Source organism: Diadema antillarum, unplaced genomic scaffold (assembly GCF_040938485.1).
Source record: "Diadema antillarum isolate AM-2024a unplaced genomic scaffold, OU_Dant_1.0 scf00000029, whole genome shotgun sequence".
NCBI lineage: Eukaryota > Metazoa > Echinodermata > Echinoidea > Diadematoida > Diadematidae > Diadema > Diadema antillarum.
Window position 1 is genome coordinate 3,354,427 of NW_027270918.1, and position 23,734 is coordinate 3,378,160.

Sequence of the window (23,734 nt, forward strand, 5' to 3'; positions counted from 1 at the left end):
TACTAGCCTTCACACTGCAAGCACAGTTTCTCTCCTTATAGTATATCTGCAGATATGCCAATACATGGATGATGACAAATTTGTTCTGCCTCAAGCAAACTTTCAGAGAGAGGTCTTCCATTGCCTTACATACAACATCATTAACTTCGGCTTCAGAAAATCTTCTCAAAGCTTGACTCTGTTCCCCCCCCCCCCCCTCGGTTTTTTGTCATCCATGTTTTGGTACATCTGCAGATATACTGGTACCAACAAATGGAAGGATGGAAGACCAAAATGTCTGCTTCAAGCACAAACCTGGACAGAAGTCTGCAAACGTCTCGCATGCAAGAACGACAAATGTAGCTCGGGAATTGTTTTTCTCCAAACCGAAGCTATGCAGCTTCTCCATGGAGAATACTGTAAAACCAGAAACATGAACATTTCACAAATTGGAATCCCCAGCCTACTCCGTGGCATGAAACTTTTGCCAATCACCACTGCTACTCAATGCATAATGTGAAGACAAACATTTTTTTTTTACTTTTGCCAATTGTGGCTCCTCTCGAAATTCGCGAAAGTTTCATGCATGCAAACATTTATGGTTTTACAGTATGTCGATGTCCTCTGCTGACTTCATAGCTAAGTGCACTTAACACAACATGGACTTGATGGACTAGCCCGACATTTAAAGGTTCTTGGACCAGGAGCTGACTTCTTTGTGGTGACCTCTTTGCTCATGATCTCGTAGTCCTCATCACTCATGGGGTCGTAAATACTTGGAGAGGTCTCGTCAATCTCATACCTATCATGAAAACAGGGTGAAAGGACAGATTATAAATTGCTGCCTGTGATCCTTATTTGTTTGTTTGTTTTGTTTGTTTCTCGAATGCAGGGACCGAATAACATAAGTGGTCCATCTTCAGAGTCTTTGTTTGTTTAGTATTGATGACATGTATAACAGGACCTCCGTTATCTGGCCACATGGGGACCGGCAGGTGACTGGATAATCAATTTGGCTGGATAAGAGAGATACAGAAGCTCAAATACAGCACTTTCTAACATATCATGCGAGGGATATACACGTGTATACACATGTTATTATCAATTCAATCAATATTATGATTATCTGCATGACATCGTCATGAAGCATATTTCAGAAATGATACGGAAATAAAACGACATACAAGTAAAATGTCCCTTCATGCATTGTTTGTTTGTTTGATATTGACCAACAATGATATTAATATTGCGACTCATCGAATACTGCCGCTTCATTGTATTGTAACCACTGCCGTGCACTCGGTGCTAGTGATAAGCGCAGCACCAGTCTTTGACATCATCTGATGAACTGACTTAAAAGTTACAGTCTGCGGCGATGATTGGAGTATGTGCATTGCGTATTTGCACAATAATGGTTGAACGTGTGATTGTTTTAAGTGAGACTTGGAACAAAAATACATGAAAACATTACAAAAAGTAAGCCAGTTGACATCCGGCTAACAGAGATTCTGGATAATTGGTAGTCATATATTCAAGGTCCTACTGTATTAGCAAAAGACCAATCAATCTAATCTGTCATTCCGCGGAAACAAAGACATGAACTACTATAACATAATAGCAAGCATAATCATTTGCGTGCTTTTATTTTCACCCTAGTTTCTGGTTGTGCAAAATGCGCGAAAATTTCAACATCAAGAAAATTTATAATTTTACAGTATCTGAAACAGAATGTCAACAAATGAAATCTATATTCATTAAAACAGGAATGATGTTGCAGCTTTCACTCAATCCACTGGAAAGGACACATTTCCCCAAAAGAAATTGAATGGCCAGCTACTTATTCCAGAGTACAGACATGTCTGTCAGTTTTGACAACCAATTTGGCATGAATACAGAACAAAACGTAAGTTTAACAAGTAACAAACGGCAGGTTAGCTGTGACATGTGCATACATGGAAAACATGGAAGATGTTTGTATCAAGGGATAATTCAGGGTTGCACACAAACCAATTTTTTCTACTGGTCCAACAAGTCCCTGTCGGACTAGTATATACCCAGTTTTTCCATTTTCACCGGTCTGAGCATAAAACTTACTGTACACGTCTGAAAAAAGAGGGGGGGGGGGGGACGGACCAAGACTTGTAAAGCATATACCCTGTTCCCTGGGATGGGGCCCCCATGCAATTTACATGTGGTTTATGACCTGATGGGGAGTGAAGGAATGCATACATACTGTGTACATGCATTCCTTTGCCTGGTAGCCAACATTTATTGATCGACTCTACTTTCATGAAAATCTACACAAGCCTGGCCTGCTTGCATGGCATGATGGCATATGTGTCAAATTTCCCTCTCATCCAGCCTGATGCATTGTACAAGACACTGATGATTTAGACGCTGATGGGCCAGCAAAACCTGATACGATCACTTGCGTAACACTTGTGAGAGAATGTGATTGTCTTTCAGGCTTCGTTTATCTAACTTGAGAGAGAATCACGTTTCAACACGCGTTTGGAACAGTGTTTGCAAATGTGGTTTGAAACGCGATTCTCGGGGAGCCGCATTTATCTAACCATCATACAATCGCGATTCGAATGGTGTCACTGCGCAGCTGCTTTGCGCCATTTGACCCGGGAAGTAAAGGTCAACTGCATACCACCAAACATGCCTCCTCAGTCACACACAAATAATGGGAAGAGAGCACAACCGGAAACAGCTGGGATTTGACCTTGAGATATAAACGCGTTTCAAAACGGCATTGCATTTATCTACTTACAGAACGGTGATTGTGGTCTCAAACGTGTTTCAAAACGCCATTTGAAAGGCGTTTCAAAACGCGTTTGAAAACACGGTTGCGTTTATCTAACCCCTGAAAATGCCTCAAACGCGTTTAGGATCGTGATTCTGCCTCAGAAAGTTTTTAGATAAAAGCAGCCCATATTTTCCCTTCATCAAACTTGTCCTTTTTCGACTGGCTCCGACAAAGACTTATTATTTTTTTTTTTTTTAATCAATTCTTTTTTTTTACTGGTCATGTCAGACTAGTATTCCTGAATAGTTACTTGTCAACAGTGATTTTTACTGGTCTGGATCATCAGACTGGGCCAGTGTGCAGCCTTGGATAATTCCACGCACAATAATAGCTGGAAATGACACAGAATGCATGTCATGCACAGAAATGATCTGAACAATGCAACAGTGAAATTCCTACCAAGAGATCAGGGAAACAAGGGATGTTCATTCATGCACTTACTTCATAACTTTGGTGAAGAAATTTGCTGCAGCTGTGTTGTTCTTGAAGACTGTGATCATTACTTTCTTCATTTGTGTCCTGGAGGAGAAAGCATCATTGATGTAACATCAAGGCACACTCAAGTTATAACTTCAAATGACTTTGAAAGGCACAGAGACAAGATCACATACACATGAATGAACAAAAAAAACCCATGAACCAAAACCGTTCCCTTTCAATAAAATTATTTAATGTGACACTCAACTATCGAAGATGAGTTTAAAGTGAATGTAACTGCTCAATAGTGTGGATACAGCTAACCCTGATATTATCAAAAGATTTTCGCTTCCAAACTATAGTAAAATAATCATGCCAGGTGTAAAGCTTTAGTGCGTCTGAAGCAATTCTCAATCTTCTATTCTACATTTTGAGGGTTTTTTTTTTCAGAATTCCATCTTAAATTTTGATTTAAAATGGAAGCCTTCATAACTGGCACATAGAAATATGGAAAAATGGAATTACCATCTATGCTAAAATTTGTTACACTTTTTATCATATGCATTTTTTATCTCTTTGTCATAAATCTTTCCTGTGATACATTCAAAGATCATCCTAATGCAAACTTTGTTGTTTGTGATATTCTTTTTTTTTTTCAATATTAAAACTGACCTGAATGCAAGGAGTTCAAGGATTTGCATGAGACGCTTGCCCAGTCCTTTCCTTCTTACATCTTTTGTAAGCTGGATTTCATAGCTGGAACCATGATGGATGAAAAGGAGAAAGGCAAAAAGACGAGAGATCTGATAAAAGTGACATAATATCAAGATTCACGTCTGAAAGGTAAACCATCTGTGTTAGTGTTCTCATTCAGGGACAGAAACACCAGTACAGTGCACTCCCATTAAAACAAAGTCCTCGGGACTGGCAGGTTTCTTTCGTTATGACTTATATCGAAATTTCTTTATAACCACACAAATACAATATGTGATGAAGACACGCAAACTATGCGTATATATATGTTGTTTATTCAACGCTTATATACACCAAAAATCAATGTTAATTGATGTGCCATCTCATTAATTTCGTTGAGACTCTACAATTTAGGGACAGAATAAAGTTATTTGCACTTTCATGCTTAGTATGAATACACATGAATGAAAGTAATGGTTTAGGACTCTGTTACAGTTTGTGATACAAAGGTCAAATTATTCCTAAGGTTTGTTATTCCAAAGGTTCATTTATACCCAAGATTTGTTATATTGAAAGTTTTCAAGTCCGAGACTGAAATATGGTTCTTATTCGTTAATCCACGAATAAAAGAAATGTTCAATATTCTGAAAGATTTGCTAATCGGAAACGGTTTGTGCAACAGGGAGGAAATGCACAGCAATTTCTATTCAAACACTGAAACTTGAAGTTATTTCACACCCATGCAGAGATGCTCTGTTAATGTTTGTTCCATTACGTAATTTGATACGTGATCCCCGCATTTTATTATAATGGAGCACATTCACAACTTGTGAAATTGTCTTACAAGTCCTAATTCAAAAATCATACTCACAAAAATAAAATGGTCAAATACATTGATTGCCTTCCCATGGCAATACATCACATAGATTCATAATACAGCTTTAACAATACTTTCATGGTTGTGGAACAGGTAACATCCCCAGTAAAGACTATATCACAATTCTGATTATGATAAAGAGATATTTAGCCACTTGATTCCCACAATGCATTTGGAATTTAAAGTGACATTTGAAAGCAGTCTGCTATTTTCACATGTATTTGGTAACATCCACAGATTTAAATTTGCAACATGAAAATTTCTATCAGAAGTTAGGTATAACTGTAGAAACTAGAAATGTCGCTATGGCGACTGGTATGCCTCCGCCATAATGCATGATTCTCCTAATAGGTCTAGATAGTACATGTGGACAATGTGTGATTACATTTTCACAAAACTGGCAAAATATTGAAATGACAAGTTTGTCACAAATGTGTTGAATGTTCACCTTCCTTGACCTTGGTTTAATTGGATGAATAGGAGAGCATGTATTTGGGGATTTAAGGACTTTAACTTGACTTTGACCCATTCATACATTTATGCATTCAGTAATTTTCATGGTACCGGTATGGAGAAAAAGTGCAATTTCTGTACTGAATAGTAAATTGTTACCATGTTCATCTGGCCTTTGACCCTAAAATTCATAAGATAATCATGTTCAGGTAGAACATGCATAAATATGCAGTAAGTTTCACGATAAATTGAGCCACTTCCGAGATATGGAGGAAAAAGTTAGTTCAGCACTTTCACTTGATCTTTGACCTTTTGACCTTTGAGGCAAAAAAGAAAAGAAAAAAAAAAGTAAAATTCTCCAGAGAATTTCTATTAGGTTACACATGCATACACCAAGTGTAAAAAAAAAATAATAATAATCCTGCTGGCATTGCATGAACATGAGGGAAATAGTAAAATTTTGAAGTGTTGCACTTGGCCTTTGACCCCTGACCTTTGACCCCATGAACTCTACATTCTCTAGATAATCACTGCCAGTCAGTACATGTATATACTATGTTCCATGAAGATACCTTGAACAATTTTCCAATTTACAGAGAAAAAAAGAAGTTTTAATACTTTTACTCGACCTTTTGACCTTTGACCTTTGACCTCATGACCCAAACTTTCACCAGAGAATCTAAATTGGGTAATACATGTATACACTAAGTTTCAAGAAAATATCTTCAGGCATTGCATAGATATGGTGGAAATAGTGAAATTTTATGTATTTGACCTTGACCTTTTGACCTTTGACCTTGAGCACGTGCACCCAAAAGTTGATAGGCACAACTTCACCCCCTAATATACATACATGCCAAGTTTCATTAGGATACCTCAACAGGTTTTGATAGTTACCTTGTCCACAAAATTCATTACGGACGGACGGACAACCCGAAAACATAATGCCTCCGGCACCACTTCGTGGCGGAGGCATAAAAAAAAACTGCCAGCCAATGTTGCAATGAGAATTACAAGCTTGGTTTCCACTGATTTGGTATAACTCATTGTACGTTATCATTCCCTTCACATACCATTTTGTCCATAGATATTACCAATCACAAAAGCAAATATGAGCAAATGCATGATATTGGTAACAAAGAATCATTATCAGATACAACGAGTATATCATCCCATATATAATGCAAACCATGAATATGTATATGGTGACTTTCTATTACGGCACTTGCTTATCAATTACATGAAGTTTTTTGTCTAGATAAATTTCATACAATTCTAACCAAAAGAAAAATTATGATATCATCGGTCTCTCACCAGTAGATGACCTCATCCTCATAGTCCATATCAAATCTGAAATGGCAGAATCCAACCAGCTTGCCGTCGTCAACTGTCCTGGCGACCAGATAGCGGGCTTGCTCATCCATCAACTCCTCCTTCTTTTCTCGCTCCTTCCATCCCCATTCACTGGACTCGTAACTGTGGATGGGACAGGCAGAGATCGGATATCAAGATAAAAAACTTACACTGTCATGCCATGTCATATCAAACTCTGGTAACAAGCCGTCACTGGAGCAAGCAGATGGAAAAAAAGAGCTTTCTCATCACCTTTGGTTTTTACATAGAGTTCTTTTTCAATTGCAGGCACTTCCACATGCAAAGTTGTGAAGACCATCATTTCTCAAAGAAAAGAAAACACAGAAAGTTTCTGCATCTATTTGTGTCCTCAAAGGTTGCGACTTCAGAGCTTTAGAAAATAACAGTTATTACATGGAGAAAAGCTGCTCTGCATACGCAATGACAACCTGCTTGTGGCAATTAAAAATGTGCAAGAGTTTTTGTAGAATATGCTCTTCCAACAGGTCTAGATACAAAGAAATGTACAGCACCTTTTCTCAATCACGCCTGTTGTAGCACATCATGACTCAACGAGTACTTATGTACTGAACAACTTGCATGACACATTTGTCCCAAATAAAAGATTAAGAAATATTTGAAAATACTGAGAGTTGGAATTAAGTATTACAATCGTTTTTAGTTTTAAATCAGGCTGACTGCTGTGTTTTTAGAGGAAGGAGACTTACAATGACTGCATATTGGTCTTGGTGAGGTTGAATATCCAATCTGTAACATCCTTCTCCAGATCTGTCACCTTCTTGCTTTCTATGGATACCGACAGCCTGGGGAAACATCAAAAGTTAGCACCTAACGTTACAAGTGTCCAATACCCACACACACACACACGCACAAACAGAGATCATAGTGACTGAAAATTTATGATTTTTGTGATTTGGGAAAAAGGAAACTTAAACTTATATATAGCAGTATATTGCACATTCTATGGTCATGATATCATTTTAACAAACTTCTAATAACCACTCCGCTGCTTTTACGTGAATTCATTTTGTTGCACACATAAGAATTCTTCACCATTAGTGTAGTTTATCAATAATTTCCTCTTATGGTATTTTACCCAAGTTTTATACCCAAGTTATCACCCAATTTATATACCCAAGTTTATTATACCGAAGTTAATATCGACATGCATGACATATGGCTGACTTTCACACATTCAACAAGGACCCAGCTATATCTGTTGATACCACCATCAAACATGAGTAAATAGCCACAAAAATAAAGAGAATTTAGCTTGATTAAAAACCTCACCCATTCTGTTCATATTTCTTGAATGGTGGCGCCAAGCTCTCCATCGGATCATCAAGTTGATTGGCTGCATCGACAAGAACCCTTGCTGCGGCAAACTTGGCTTGCTCCTAATGTGACCAAGAGAAATCACATTATGATTAGGCATGCCTTGGTACACACCGGGTACCATTTGCTTTAGTCACGTGACGTTAGTCTAATGTATCTTTGGAAAAGTACATGTGTAGGCAAACATCAACAGTTTGTTGATGATATGGAACACTTATTTTTATTGATTGCAGTTTAATATACTGATGGGCAGTGTCTGAACGGATGCAGGGGCAAATCCAGGAATTCTGTGAAGGGGAGGCACCTTTACAAAATTGGGGGGGGGGGAATAAATGTGCCCCCCATGATTTTTCTCTTTATTTCTTTTGTTTTAACCCATTGAGGCACAGTCCCAAGTATACTTGGGCAGGAGTCTATGGGAAATGCGTCTTGTAGAAAAATCAAACCGTTCTCGATGGGTTAATGAAAAATAAAGAGGGGATGCTTGCCCAGTGCCCCCCCCCCCCCCGATCCGCCACTGTGGATGGGTACTGTCAAACGAAACCCCAAGGGATAACATGCATTGTAATTTCATGAATTTTACAAGAGCCAAGATTTGCAAAAGTGTATGCAAAAGTTCTTGTCTGCACTATACGCACTGAATGGCATTGAGTGGCAATTCACAAAACTTTCATGCCATGAAAAAGGCCATTGACTCCAATTCATGAAAATTTCACGCTGCAAAAATATCTTGCTTTACAGCATATGAAATAGAGAAATAAGTTTTTAAAAAATTGGTGCATTAAAACACTTATTCAATTTGGTGACTTGCATTAATATTCATGCATGGAACTAGCTCCATGGTTGATGAATTCCTTCCATTAGCCACTTGAAGAAAAGTCCGGTGTATACTAGCACAATGTACTCAAAGTCTCAGGCAGGTGTCTATGGGAAATGTCTGTTATAGCAATGTCTTTATGAGGTTATAACAAGCCTAAAAAGAAGGATCCAGATTTTCTTTATCTTACCTCTTTCCGCTTCTGCTTCCTCTCCTTGCCCTTTGCACTTTTACGCTGAATTTCAATAAGAAAAAAAAGAAGAAAAACAGACCACTTGATAAAAAATGATGGCTTTCTATTATTAAATGATACTGGCTGTGGGTTATATTTTGCAGGTCTCTATCTATCTAATCACCAGACAGCAAAGAAGTTATTTTTCATCATTTGAACATACATATAGGCCTATAGTCTCACCCAATGTCGGAAAAGATTAAATTTTTTACGTCACTCCAGCTTAATTTTGCCATTCCACGCTACACTACCCCATTCTTGTGTTAGCGTACGCAGGGATGCACACTGTCCAAAAGAATTGCCAAATATGTGTGCGTGTGCGCATCAGATTTGCCTAACAAGGTAAGGTTGTGTACAGTGGTATGGCAAAATTATATAGTGGATGACATATAAGAGAGTCTTTCCCAGTCAAGATTTACGATCACTGTGAGAATTAAACGAATTGAGTGGCTGTCTAATGTGTAAAGAACAAAATAAATTCTAAGTGGTTGACCCATGCCTTGTTCTTAATTTGCATCCATTCCAATACTACCATAACTGGCAAAAAACTGGCATCATTATCATGGAATCAGTTTCTCTTTTTTTTTTTTCTAGGACACTTAATATAGAAGAGAGACTGGCTGAAAGAAAGGTGGCATACTAATGAGGTTAATATTAGGCCTACTGTAGACGAAGGAATTTTTTGCAGTACTGGTACATTAATTTTTGGCAATTTGCGTATTTTGCACTAATTCTGGCCAGCACAAATGAAAAAACCCATGAAAATATCTGCACATTCTGAATGGGTTGACAATTAGCTCAGCATAACTTGCATGTTCCCTCACCATGTCTTTTGTTAATGTTAGTCACATTAATATCACAGAAACATGCAAGTTATGCTGAGTCGAGAGGAAGGTGCATTCCAATGTCTTTTGTTAAACATTTCAGTACTTTAGCAATGATTGACAGATTGACAGACATCTCAAGAATATTATTGGTTTAGAAGGATTTTTTTGTGGGCATTCCAAAGTAATCTGAAGAAAAATAGAAGAAAAAATTGTTAAAAATATATGGAATGTTTCTCGATGAAATTTATTCGTTTCACCATAAAAGTGATGTTGAGGGTATCATAATTAAATCAACACAAATCAACATACATTTGGATTTCAGGGCCCCTTTAATGCTTGCTTTCACCTACCCAAAGTGCTAACGAACTGCTGGCTCATGTGATGTGCTGTGTGAACTATACACAGCCCAGTCGCTGTATGTAGCAACACAGCGTAAATTTATTAACAGCGTCTGGTCGGGCTAGTGGCTGTAGTGCTGTGACTGTGTGACTGTGAGATATGATTTAGATTAGATTTGAATCAAATTTAAAATTTATTGTGGTTACAAAGAGGATTTCGACTACCCTAGTATACGTAATGTAACCTAGCCCTCTACTACTAACTGGTTAGGTTGATCTCTCGCTTCTCGGACTGCCGGTCTCTCAAGGCAGTCAAGCTAACCCATGATTGCTAAATTTGTTACACAATGTTGTGGTTACAAAGAGGATTTCGACTACCCTAGTATACGTAATGTAACCTAGCCCTCTACTACTAACTGGTTAGGTTGATCTCTCGCTTCTCGGACTGCCGGTCTCTCAAGGCAGTCAAGCTAACCCATGATTGCTAAATTTGTTACACAATGTTGTTAGTGAACGTCCTGGCCTGGTCGTCATTCAGCAGTCATGCACTCATGGTCATATTCATAAAAAGAGAGGAGTCGACTGGCTGTAGCAGTACTCTAACCTAGGTTAAAATTAGAGTTTTAATTCATACTTACTCCCATGTTTGATTCTTTACAGATTCGCTTCCACCTTCAGTACTACTGGAGAGAAACTGGCTCGTATCGAGTGAAAGGCGACTTCTGACTTTTTGATGTGTCTACCTCTTGTAAACTCGGACTCTGAACGCATACGTAGACGCTGGTAATGCGTGGCGACGACCCCGGCGGCGTGGCGTGGATGTATGATACGAGCTGAATATTTCCCGCAACTTGCCATTGAGTTTGACTTGAAAGAGCGCGAGAACATTATATTTATCTGGTCGTTAGATGGCAGCATTCTATCTTTGGTAGAATTTTGTGATCTACACGCTACCACCAGACCGCTGCCCACTGGAGTTTCCGGCGATCTAGACGGTGTCTTTCATTGTTTTGCTTCCTGCGTTAAGAATAAAAGTTAAATATGGTAAGTGGCAATCCCAGAGTTTACGTTTACGTGACAACTACTAGTAGTCCAATCCGACTCTATATCATAAAGTGACCTCAGAGCGAGAGTCCAGTTGTTTCCACTGGGTGCTAGTTGATGCGCTAACGCTAACAGCTGCAGTCCCATATACAGAGATTGCTGTTTGTTGATATGATCATGGCATTCATCCGATCCCGATCCCCGCATTTAGCCGCCCATGGCACGCGCATGTGGCGTGATGTGACAAATGCGAGCTGGAACAGAAGGAAATAAAGCTATGCAGTCAGTCCGCAGCACGTATGCTAGTGAGCCGATCCGGCAAGATTTATTCAGCACTCTCGTTGACGATCTTTGCGTTCTGAAGGTGTCTCTTGAGTGCGAGATTTTGCGTGAGTTTGACAGGGCTTTGGATTGGTTTTCACGGTGCGTGGATGCAGCGACATTTACATGCATTCATTATGGTTACAACTTACAAGTCACAATAAGTTGTTCCTTAGACTTTGATTTTTATTTTGATACCAAATTTGCGTATAATATCGGTTCTTGTCATGACGTTATAATCAGTTGAATTTACGTAAATTTCACCTGCTTTTCACAGAAAATGTTGTTATCTAAAGTTCATTTTTGGTTGCTGACCGGATTGAGAAACGGTTGTTTCTAATTTTGGCTTTTTGGTAGAGAGGAAACTTAGATGCTCATTATATATTGAAGTCAAGGAGATGCATCCGTTTTGAAATGTCTGTAAAATTCACTCCTAAGCCGGAAGTATGCTCCACACAAAGTGTACAGTGGCGCGAAAGAGCTCTCTCATTGGACAGCGCTTGCATTCGCGCGCGCTGTACCAAGCTTCTACCTCTAGCTTCTAAGTTCTACCTAGCTTCTGTCCGAAGCACAGAAATCTACACGCGTGCCTATGCAAGCATGCGCTCTGCAAGCATGCGCTCTGCACGCACGTGGCATGAAACCGTAGCAGCGTAATGACGTGATGCAAGCACTGAATGCAAGCGCTGTCCAATGAGAGAGCTTACTCTTGAGATTGCACAGTTTCAAGCTGACCAGCACTGACATCGATGTATATTTTACTGGTTCCTGACCGGATTAAGCAACAAATTGTCAAGATATTTACATGGATACAAAGATTAAGAGATGGGCTACCAAATAATGCATTTTCATTAAGACGCAAGGTGAATTTGGTATTCTTTTGATGTCTTGAACGTGTACTAGACTACACGAATTACTTTTTTCATCATTTTTCAAGCTCAAATTACGCTATGATATTTTTCATTTACAATAATTTGAGTAACATGTGACGATAGCTTACATATTTTCCTTGGATTTGATTCCAAATTTGTGAATATAAGGTGCATTTTTGTTGCCGAAAGCCCAAGGACAAAATCCCCTTCCGCAGCTCATTATGTATGCAAGCCTAGAGCAGGCTTGCATACGAGCTGAATAAATACGAGCGAATTATCGCGTGCTGACTGTTGATTCTATGCTCTAGATATGTGATATTCTAGGATTTGCAAGCAAAGATTAATGTCTGTAGGCCGTTAGATGCTGTAAAATTTAGTGTCTCCTTATAAGTGAAAATCACATGAAAATTACATATAAAATTTATTTACACTTCCCTACAGTAAAATTATGGTAGCTTTACTAGTATTTGTAATTGTACTAGTACTAAATGTATAATTACACATCGACCACCCTTTTTGAAACCGACCACGTTGTTTTGGCGCACAGAACACTTAGTACGCACTGCACTGCGCGCACAGCACATAAAAATGTATTGGCTTTGACCGTTGATGAGGATGTGTAGGAAAAAACGCGAAAATTCATTGTTCATTAATGGATTAATCAAGAACAAAATTTAAAATGAATATTTTTAATCGAATCGTAATGTAATGACAATGTCAATGCATTTTCATACAACACGGTGCTCAATACAACTCGGTTTGTGTGCATTGTCAATGCAGAAACAGCGGTCGATCTAAAAAGGCAAAGGAGCAGCACCGCGGGAAGCTGAAAAGAGGCCACTCAAGTTCAACAGCGATATTTTTGCACTGAAACTTCGAAGTGAAAAGGGAACAACAGCATTTGATAATGCTGAATTTTCTCAATCATGTACTAGGTCAAGTTTTTACGTGAATTTCAGTGTTAAATATTCTTATCAATCAAATAAAAATCAGGCGGTCGATGAGTAGTAGGTCCAACCATACACTACAGCCCAGGTTCAAGTAGGCCCTATAGTACACCTTTTCCTGTTAACAAGTGTTTGAATTTTTCAGTTTAGTATGATTTATTCTAGTTGATGTACGGGTAGTACAAAATTGACCAAGTTTCAAGTTTATTTAACCAATTCATTAAACATTTGACATTTTACAAAAGGATACAGCATTAAGAATAATGAATGGTTTGGGACCCCAAAAGAAGCAGAGCTTGTAAAAAAGGGGTCCCGGATAAACTTGTTTATTGAAATTATTTTTGTTTTTGTTTTTTCTTTGTAGTTGCTCAGTTCAAATCTGAAAATAAAAAGTTAAGCATCTTATTACTACTTTATTAGCAAATATCCTTTTCTTCCTCTTTCCATATTTTATGCAGGAGGAACTCAAACAAGGTGAGTTTACAGCCAGCCATCTGTGCTCTTTCAGTGTCATTCACTTTTTCCCCCTTTATATTTATTGATTTCATTCAAATCATTCATAAATCAATCCATTCTGGGTGTAACGCGAACAAAAATGGTACAAATGCAATTCAAAACACAAACAAATCCATTTGTCAATTTATACTGCAAATAGTCTCTCTCCAACAACATAGACACCAGTAACTTATTTATAAATCAACCCTACTCACAATTTCTTCACCAGAAAGTAATTGACGTACTACCAAACCTATATCCCTTGAATATATTGAATCACGTAACTCATTCTCACCTACAAGGGCATATCGGATACATCGGATCAAACTTACATTGTAACTCTTTTATATTAAGCAAGGAAATGAAATCCGCTTTTTGTCCCCGCCGAACGAGTTCGAGCAGGGGACTATGAAACGGGCTCCGTACGTGTGTGTGTCCGTCCGTGTGTCCGTGTGTCCGTGTGTCCGTCCGTGTGTCCGTCCGTGTGTGCGTCCGTGTGTGATCAAAATGTTCAAAATGCTACTCCTTCGCCATTTCTAACCCGATTTTGATTCTGTTTGCTTTATATGATAGCACTACATGGGAGCTTTGAAACTTCTATACAGAATTTCAATTGTGACCTTTGACCTTGACCTTTGACCTATATTGTACATTTTGCTTCAAAATGCTACTCCTTTGCCATTTCTAACCCGATTTTGATTCCGTTTGCTTTATATGATGGCACTAGGTGAGGGCTTCAAAACTTCTACACAGAATTTTGACCTTTGACTTCTTTGACCTTTGACCTTGATTTTTGACCTATATTGTACATTTTCCTACAAAATGCTACTCCTTCGCCATTTGTAACCCGATTTCAATTCCGTTTGCTTTAAGTGATGGCACTAGGTGAGGGCTTCAAAACTTCTACACAGAATTTTGACCTTTGACTTCTTTGACCTTTGACCTTGATTTTTGACCTATATTGTACATTGGCTACAAAATGCTACTCCTTCGCCATTTCTAACCCGATTTTGATTCCGTTTGCTTGATGTGATGGCACTAGGTGAGGGCTTCAAAACTTCTACACAGAATTTTGACCTTTGACTTCTTTGACCTTTGACCTTGATTTTTGACCTATATTGTACATTTTGCTACAAAATGCTACTCCTTTGCCATTTGTAACCCAATTTCAATTCCGTTTGCTTTAAGTGATGGCACTAGGTGAGGGCTTCAAAACTTCTACACAGAATTTTGACCTTTGACCTTGATTTTTTTACCTATATTGTACATTGGCTACAAAATGCTACTCCTTCGCCATTTCTAACCCGATTTCGATTCCGTTTGCTTTATGTGATGGCACTAGGTGAGGGCTTCAAAACTTCTACATAGAATTTTGACCTTTGACTTCTTTGACCTTTGACCTTCATCTTTTTACCTATATTGTACATTTTGCTACTAAATGCTACTTCCGGCGGGGACATATATTACGCACCACGTAATTTCTACTTTTCCTTGTTGTTTTTTTAAACACACATTATATTCTTGCAGAATGCCTGCAAAGCGGGGACATGATATATAATTTGCTCAAAACAAACGGGGCATATCCATTGCTTCTCAAAGGAAAAAAGAAATCAAGGCCATTTGCGAGAAAACACTCACGCACATGCACACACACATCCACACACACCAAATGCCAACATGCACCCCATCCGCCCATATGCCTTCAGCCCTCGGGTTTCAGATTTTAATCACATTTGAATAACTCTGACATGTAAAATTCACACACACACACATACAGTGTACACACACACACACACACATACACATGCACACACAGTATCAGTGATTTCATTGGTTCGTGTTGATTTTAAGTCCATGTAGCTTTGAAGTTGATACATTATTTTTCATGTCTTTGATCCATGGCCTGTTGGCATTATCCTGGTCACTAATGTTTCCCCTTTGTATGTTGATACTGAATTTCTTGCATGGCGATGCCTCTACATTTGTGTATGTCTAGAAGATGATGTTCATTGTGTTTCTCTGTCTGGTACTGTGTACAGAAATTTCACACCCTACGATCTACATTATGAATGCACTAAGGTGACCTTGGATTTCACTATCTTAGTGAAGAATGATGTAGAAAATAATTAAGACTATTTGATTTGTTTTGTAGGTATTTACCTCCACTAAGTTTATTTGTAACATTTCATGTTATTTTTCAGATTTATCTGAAATACCCTTTGCTGAACTGCAAAAGATTCAAGAGAGAGTTGGATCCAAAGTGTAAGTGCTAGATCTATTCTTTTTTAGTTTTGTTCACATTTAATGTCCAGCCAAATCTGTATTAGAGATTTGTTATTGTTGCTCTAGTTTCTAGGCATGTCTTTTATTTGGAAGGGGGCACTTGATGTTCAACTTATGTTCGTTTATTGTTTCCTGAAATGGGAAAATCCATTGTCTTTCAAAATAATGATGATACAGGTCATAAAGTGTTCATCTTATGACTGTGATTCTATTAAGTTGTATATGAAGGAGTAATTTGGGCATTGTTACATTTTATATAACATACAATTGCAGATTTCATTTCAAGGAATTAGAAGTAAAGGACAAAGGACACCAGACTGCCCAAGTATGATGTATTCAAACTCTAGTTTGGTATATTTCAGACAGAAGAAGAAGAAAAAAGGTACTGATGACTGAATTCACCATTACTTTTTTGTGTGTCCTAATTTCAGAATGCATGATAATACTGATTACTTAAAGATGTCATAGCCCAGTTTATATGTTCAGTTGGCATATTTGTAAAAGCATTGAAACAAACTACATATATGATGTTACTGTCACCCTGTAAGACAATGTCTTAACACAAACCAGACATCCAATGTTGAAACAGGAATGATATCAACATTTTTTTTTTCTGCACAGGTACAATGAAGCCTTGTTTGGTGCAAAACGACAGTCATCCCAAGCTACTCAGAAGCAGTTTAAACGTGCAAATAAGAACAGGTCAGTGCTTATGATGTGTGTCCATAGTAGTTAAGTTAGATCATGAATGCCTGCAGGCATGCTTTTGTGAGCACTACAATTTGTCATTTGTGGTGGTAATGATATTGAAAGATCAGCACCACACTCTATCAAGAAGTCATCTCTTGTGTAAAATAGATTGTGTGTTTTATAACGTCCAATATTCGTGTGACATATGAATTATGTAAATTAATATATATTTTGTTTTGTAATGCTACATGGTCATCATGGACTGTGTCACTGTTTTCAAATAGCATTGATGATTACGTGCATAAATTACAGTGTATACCAATAATTTTCCTGTAAATGTGACGAGTGTGGCAAAAAATAGAAATAAAAAAAAGGTATATGATGTAAATCTTTGATTTGTCATAAAACATTGCAAAACTCTCTTTTACTTGTGTTGCAGATCCTGTCATTAAACAAGAGTGGAACCATTCTGAATTGTTGTGAATTTAAACTATCTGTCAAAATGTGATATCCATTGGCCATCTAATGTATATATTTATTTATCTATCTATCTATCTGTTTATATATCTATCTGTCTATCTGTCTGTCTGTCTGTCTATGTATTTATTTTTTGCCATTTATGGTTTTACTTTAACACACAACCAACCTCAGATAAGGTTCTTGATTTACACACCAGTGACAAGTATCATTGTCCATCTGTACAGCCAAATGCAAGTTACAAATTGAGTTTTCATGGAAATGAAATTACCATTTCACATGAGACTACCTTGTGCACTTCCCTGAGAAAATTGGAAGTCATGTGTATTGTCTAATTGGTTTGCAGCCTCAGAAAGGTTTGAAATAAGGAAATCACATTGTTTTTTCTTTCAGGATTGTTATCAATAGTATTATAGTCACCATTCTCAAGTATTCTCTTAAGATTTATGTGGTGAGAAGCTCAGACTCCAATGATTTGCAGTTAACCATGGACCAGGTGTCATTTTTAGATTGTGCTCATCACAGTGGTAACAATCATGCTGTATACTGTATACGCCATATATTTCGCGAGTCTAAATTTTCACGAATCGAGACTTCCCGACGATTTCTTGAGTGGTTAGATTCGTGATCGTGGAGTCTTGTACTGAACGAAGAAATGTTTACGTGTATGTCACATTCATATCAGGTTCAGAGTCAATATTTTCGCGTGTTTTTAATTTCACGAATAGCAGCTGACTTGCAAAATTCACGAAATAAAAACCTCACGAAATATTAGGTCTATACAGTATCAAATCATTGTATCTTTACCATCATGTGTAGCTTTCATTTTGTCATCATTATCATCATCATCATCATCATCATCATCATCACCATCATCATCATCATCGTCATCAAGATCAATGGTGATGAAGGATGAAAAATTTGTGCTTCCATGTTCCTCTGTAGACCTCAAGAGGTGTCATCTAAGATCCAGGTGTCGAGGTTCAGAGAAGTCGTTCCAGTCCAGAAACCGGTATGTTATTGCCACCTGCCAAGCAGAAGATCTGTGAGTCTTGTGTGCTCGAAAAATCACAAAAATTATGGTTACATCATATGACAGAGCTTTCTAAACTGTCAGATTATCTCAAAGACCGAAATGTGATTTTGCAGTCAAAACTTCACACTTGCAGTCAAAACTTCTTCTACTGGGCAGGCAACATCAATATGACATTGTGTTAAATAAGGGTTGGTTTTTTTCTCCAAATCCATAACAATTACCCTAGAAATAAGGTTATCTGTAGACAAATTTTGACTGTAGAATACGTATGGAATTTCTGATATACAAACAACTAACAAGCAAAACAAGGAATTAGTTTTATCATATAAAGAACATGAGAATATATTCAGAAATGTTCTGGTCAAAATTATATGAATGATTTGTTTCATCTTTTACAAGCTGGCTTATGTATACACCTGTACTCCAGGGGTTATGGACAAATGTTTAATACAGCACAGTAGCTGACATGGATTAGTACTCTTTACTGCATTATGTATGAAATGAATTATATTGTCATTAGCTTTGAAATTTAGGAAAGAGCTGTTGCTAATTGGATGGATAAAAGCTCATTCACGTTTGCTTGGATAAATTTCTTCTTTTTTTGTGGTAGTCTTGTGACTTGAATGAAAAATATAAAGTGTGGTTTTATCTCTTTTTAGGGTTTATTATCTGTGTTTTTATCAAGTGATGCTTGTCTGAATTATTGTTGCAAAAATTGTTTGTATTGTCCTCGCCTTACTGGTTTCCATAAAATTTTTATTCGAGTTATGATTAACCAAAGCTCATTTTCTTCTTTCTTACTTTACATATTTTCTATAGATGTCAAGAGATCCACGTTTTGATGACCTGTCAGGGAAATTCAGAGAGAAATTGTTCGACAAGAACTACAAGTTTATTGAGGATATCAGGGAGAGAGAAAAGCAGGTACGACCAAAAGCTATATGGACATGACATTGAAAACACTGCTGAATGTGCACCAACTGTCTACAAACTATTGGATATTTATAACATTGTCCCTGCAGAACCATACATTAGGGATTACTTTTGTCAGATGTGCAGTGATATTCTGTGTCATTTCACAAAGGCAGTCCACAATTTGATTATGCTAATTTTTATAAAACTACCAAATGTGATAACTGCCTAAATGTGGAGTTTGAAAATAACTTGAGTTTCTCTATGGGACTACCTCAGTATGACAGCAGATTTGATGATTTCACAGAAAATTACAATTGCAGGGTAGCATTTATGAAGAAAAGATTTTGTCGCAATCAGCAATAATAAAGAAGGCAATGTTGAGTGTGTTATTTTCTGTGGAAGGAAAGTGTGTAATCTTAAAGGCAACTTTTCACTGTCAACCTATTAAAGATCCAGTTTACCTTTGGAAGCAGTCATTTGAAAAATGTTCAGGATATCGCCTTTCATGCATATGTGTAGATCTGTTGTACCACAAAACACCCTCCCATATAAAAGTTTTGCAATAAAGCCTAAGATATAAGGAGATGTCAGTATTTTTCTCAATAAACCGTCTCAGCAGTATACGGTTTAGTCTGGAAACATGTTTATTATAGCTATTGTTCACATTTTCTATATTTAACAATACTTGGCATCCATTGTACTGATTCAAATTTTCACAGTGGTTGTTTCTACCCCTAACTCACATTTTAGAACTATTTTAAAGCTCTAATGCTGGGTTTTTGTTTCATCTGCAAATGGTAAAATATGCCTGTAAGTTCCCTGTCAAGTTTAAACTTCACACCTGATATGACAGCATTGGAGGTATAAAGCAATTGCCAGATGAGTCATAATCCTTCAGGAACTATCAATATAGGTCATGAAAATATGAAAAGTGTTTCTAACAGTTATCTACATGAGGGCTCTGTATGTTTTATTCTTCTCATATGCAGTTATTTCTGCTTTTGTGGCTGACCAGGTTTTACTTTTTGTGAAATAAGACTCACGAGATGTGTTTCCAGACATGTTTGATTGTGCTCCTTGTGTCATTTTGAGTGTACTGTATGCATACAACATTTTGCGCTACAAAAATTCATCCAGCACTGCAACACAGGCATCTTTGATAACAAATGAAATGCTTGCTGTGATTGTGGAAGTTGAATATTAATACTTTGTTGTTATTTTCTTGTTTTTCATGTTCTTATTCAGGAACTTGAGAAGGCTGTGAAGAAAACAAAGGATTCGCAGAAGCAGCATAAGATTCAGAAGCTACTAACCAAAATGGTGAGAATATTGCCTCTTTGTTTATATATGTAAGACATGAGGACAAGATGCTGTGCCTCAGCAGTTTACCTATACCTTCCGGGGTGCGTGGGCAATTTAGCAGCTTCTTCCTTGAGGTACACATTTGACATGAGGTTGGTGTTACCCTCGAATAGATCCTTGAAAATGTCTAGCGTCATCTGCCATGTCATAGAATGTCCATGACAGGCTTTTTAATGGGGAAAATCCGGTCCAAATATAAGTTAATCTGGTAAGAAAGAGTAAAATATTACGAGTTCAGCGATGTAATTTCGATCAAATCGGATGAAAAATAAGGAAGTTATGACATTTTGAAGTTTCATTATTTTTTCGGGAAACAGTTCTTGATTGCTAAAAATGAATATATGCAAATGCAAAGTGAGCATGTCATCCCCTCGCAACTTACCGTTATGTACGTTGTACATAAAATTGGGAAATTTCCAGTTTTTCATTGAAACGCAATTATGCCTGAGGCTCAAATCCTCGTATATGTCTAACTGATTACTAAATTGTATTCTGAAGTTATTCAACCAGGAATAACATCATGTTTCAGACTTCAATGACAGAACCACTGAATTTTCATCATTTATTTTGTACACAATCAATGGAAAAATGTGAGATTATGACATGGTTAGCTCACTCATTTGCATATTCATATCCACTCTACAAGAATTGTTTTGCAGAAATCAGCAAAACTTCAAAATGTCATAACTTCCTTATTTTTTCATCCGATTCCAGTCAAATTTTTACCTTTGAACTCGTAAGATTTTACTCTTTTTTATCAGACTAACTTATTTTTGGACTGGATTTCCTCTTTAATGTTCAGACCCATGAATCCTGGTGTCTCAGTGATGCCCTTCTACTTCTGTTCTGAGTGTAAGGCATTTTGTGATCCCTCCTTCCTTCTCTCTCATTTCACGCCATTTGAGTATCTTCCTGAAAACCATGACTGTAAAATGATTCGTATGTCAAATTGAAAAAAATCATATGGCTTAAAATCTACTATTACCTCGGGGGACAATAGGACAAAAATATGTTAAATAAGTTAGTGCATCTTTACATGTTTTGACAGTTCATTGCTAAACCAACAAAAAGTTGCACAGCCCAATTTCATGTGAGGACTCAAAATAGGTGAAATGGGTCAACCTTGTCCATCTTGAGTTTTCTATATGTTCTTAATGGGCGATTCTTGTTTATGTAATTCTAGAGTGTGGAATCATGAAAAGAATGGAAAATAGTGGGGGTGGGGTTACAGCTTTTCTAGAAAACTTTATTTTGTTAGATAGTGTGAGTATGTATGTCCTGGAGGTCCTTTTTTCTTTTTAAAATTCCTTTGAATACTCTTCACTTTCAACTCTAATCATCTTTGAAGGGATAATGCTACTGCTATGAAAGTTAATACAAGTAGTAGTCATGAATAGAATGTTCTGATAGAGTTTGCCAAATTTCTGCTTAATCAGATAATCCCTTCATTGTGGTGACTCTGGAGTTTTACATTATGTTTTTGTTCCATTCATTGCACAGAGCACAGCTTAGTGAGATTAAGTACTTGAATAGACCCTAAACTTCAAAGCCTCTTCTCAGTAAATACTTTTGCAGAGTGTGTACCTTCTTTCTATTATTAAGATAGGCTAGGAAAGTCCATATGTATTGAGTTGTGGATCATTATTAAGCTTAGAGTCTGATCTTTCAGAATCTGCCCTTTACTAAAAATCCATGTCTGGGGACTGTTTGTTGGTTTGTGATGCAGGGTCACATATCTTTGTTAAATGCCCTATTTGTTGTCATATAAGTTGCAGCAAATTTGTAGTTCTCCATGAAGATGATTCAGTTTGCGAAATGCAGTAGTTAGAACAAACATGTGAACAAACGAAAAACCTCTGTCAGCATTATCTAACTGCATACATGGAGATTTGGTTATCTTTGTTATATTTTGATGTATACTTGTTGTGTATTAAATTGCTGTGCACAGAATCTAACTTATCAACAATGAATATTTGAATGGTTTAGTGCAGTGTTTGATGTCACTCAAAGAGGTCAGTACTGTTGGACAGATATATGCAAGTGCAAAGCATTTTAAATGTTATCTCCATCAACAATGATAGAAGGTACTGGCACAGATTTGTCACAAATATACCGAGTTAACAGACATGTTTGTTGCTTGTTTGCTTGCATAGTCATCTTTTGCTTGTTTTGCAGGAACAAGAAGAGAAGGCCAAAAATAAGAAGCAGAAAGTCAGGGACATAGAAAAGAAACTTGTCAAGAAAGAGAAAGATCTGGTGAAAGAAGGGAAGAAACCCTTCTTTCTTAAGAAATGTGAGTCCTAACTTTTGTTTTCTCTGTAAAGAATCAAGCCCAAAGTGGCATGTACTGACTGTGCAATTTTTTCTTTTTTTTTCAGAATCACCACGCTGAATTGTAGTGCATACTCTACTGTCTGTTGTCATATAACATTGAGAATCCTCTACTTGTTTTGGAGTGATACGTAACAGTATTCAGTCAGTCATGGGTACAGTGATGTCTCAGAGAAAAAAAAAAATTATTATTGTCCCTGAATCGTGAGTGGTGTAAGTATGTGATTATGATTACAAGTTCAAAGCCTTACGCGACCTTCCGTTTAGAATTCGTCGGGTGCCCGTGCATTGGCCGCTAACGCAATACAATTTGTATTGTGTTAGCGGCCAATGCACGGGCACCCGACGAATTGCAGTGCTAATTTGGCATTTACTGTCTTCATTTTTCAGTACTGTTTTTTTAGTGTCTAACAATGTTTGATAGTTAACTATACACGCAGCAATTTGATCTATCTTGGCAGAAGCTCATCGGGTGCCAAATGTGCTACAAACTATTCAGAGTAGTTAAGGTTTGTGGATTTTAGCATGAACATACAGGTGCTTATGTTTGTGAGTTTGATATAAATCTGAATTTTCTAAGTCACAAGCCTTTGCTTAAGGGCAGAAATCAATGAGGGATATTTTGCAATATTTTGTTGGTCTTTATGTCTTGTGTATGCAGCTGATAAGCGCAAGCTTGAGCTTGCCGAGAAGTTCCGAGCACTGAAGAGCAGTGGGAAGATGGAGAGATACCTGGCAAAGAGGCGGAAGAAAAATGCGCAGAAGGCCAGGCGGAAACTTCCCTCAGCCAGCCAGGTTGACGGCTGA

The 23,734-nt window shown here is 37.4% G+C and overlaps 2 protein-coding genes across 2 annotated transcripts; one reads left to right on the plus strand and one right to left on the minus strand.

The window, feature by feature from the left end:
• Positions 1–189: 189 nt before the first annotated feature.
• LOC139739666 (N-alpha-acetyltransferase 40-like) lies at positions 190–8,781 on the minus strand. The gene is made up of 7 exons (XM_071650281.1): positions 8,773–8,781; positions 7,896–8,002; positions 7,313–7,408; positions 6,546–6,707; positions 3,881–3,964; positions 3,233–3,310; positions 190–781 (listed from the first exon to the last, which is right to left on the minus strand). The coding sequence occupies exons 1-7, from the start codon at positions 8,779–8,781 to the stop codon at positions 619–621; spliced, it is 699 nt and encodes a 232-aa protein (XP_071506382.1). The 3' UTR covers positions 190–618.
• A 4,937-nt stretch (positions 8,782–13,718) lies between these two features.
• LOC139739678 (ribosomal RNA processing protein 36 homolog) lies at positions 13,719–23,734 on the plus strand. Its single transcript, XM_071650291.1, has 8 exons — positions 13,719–13,812; positions 16,035–16,095; positions 16,738–16,818; positions 18,229–18,295; positions 19,139–19,243; positions 20,480–20,554; positions 22,772–22,889; positions 23,589–23,734. Exons 1-8 carry the CDS (start codon positions 13,791–13,793, stop codon positions 23,732–23,734), a joined length of 675 nt encoding a protein of 224 aa, XP_071506392.1. The 5' UTR covers positions 13,719–13,790.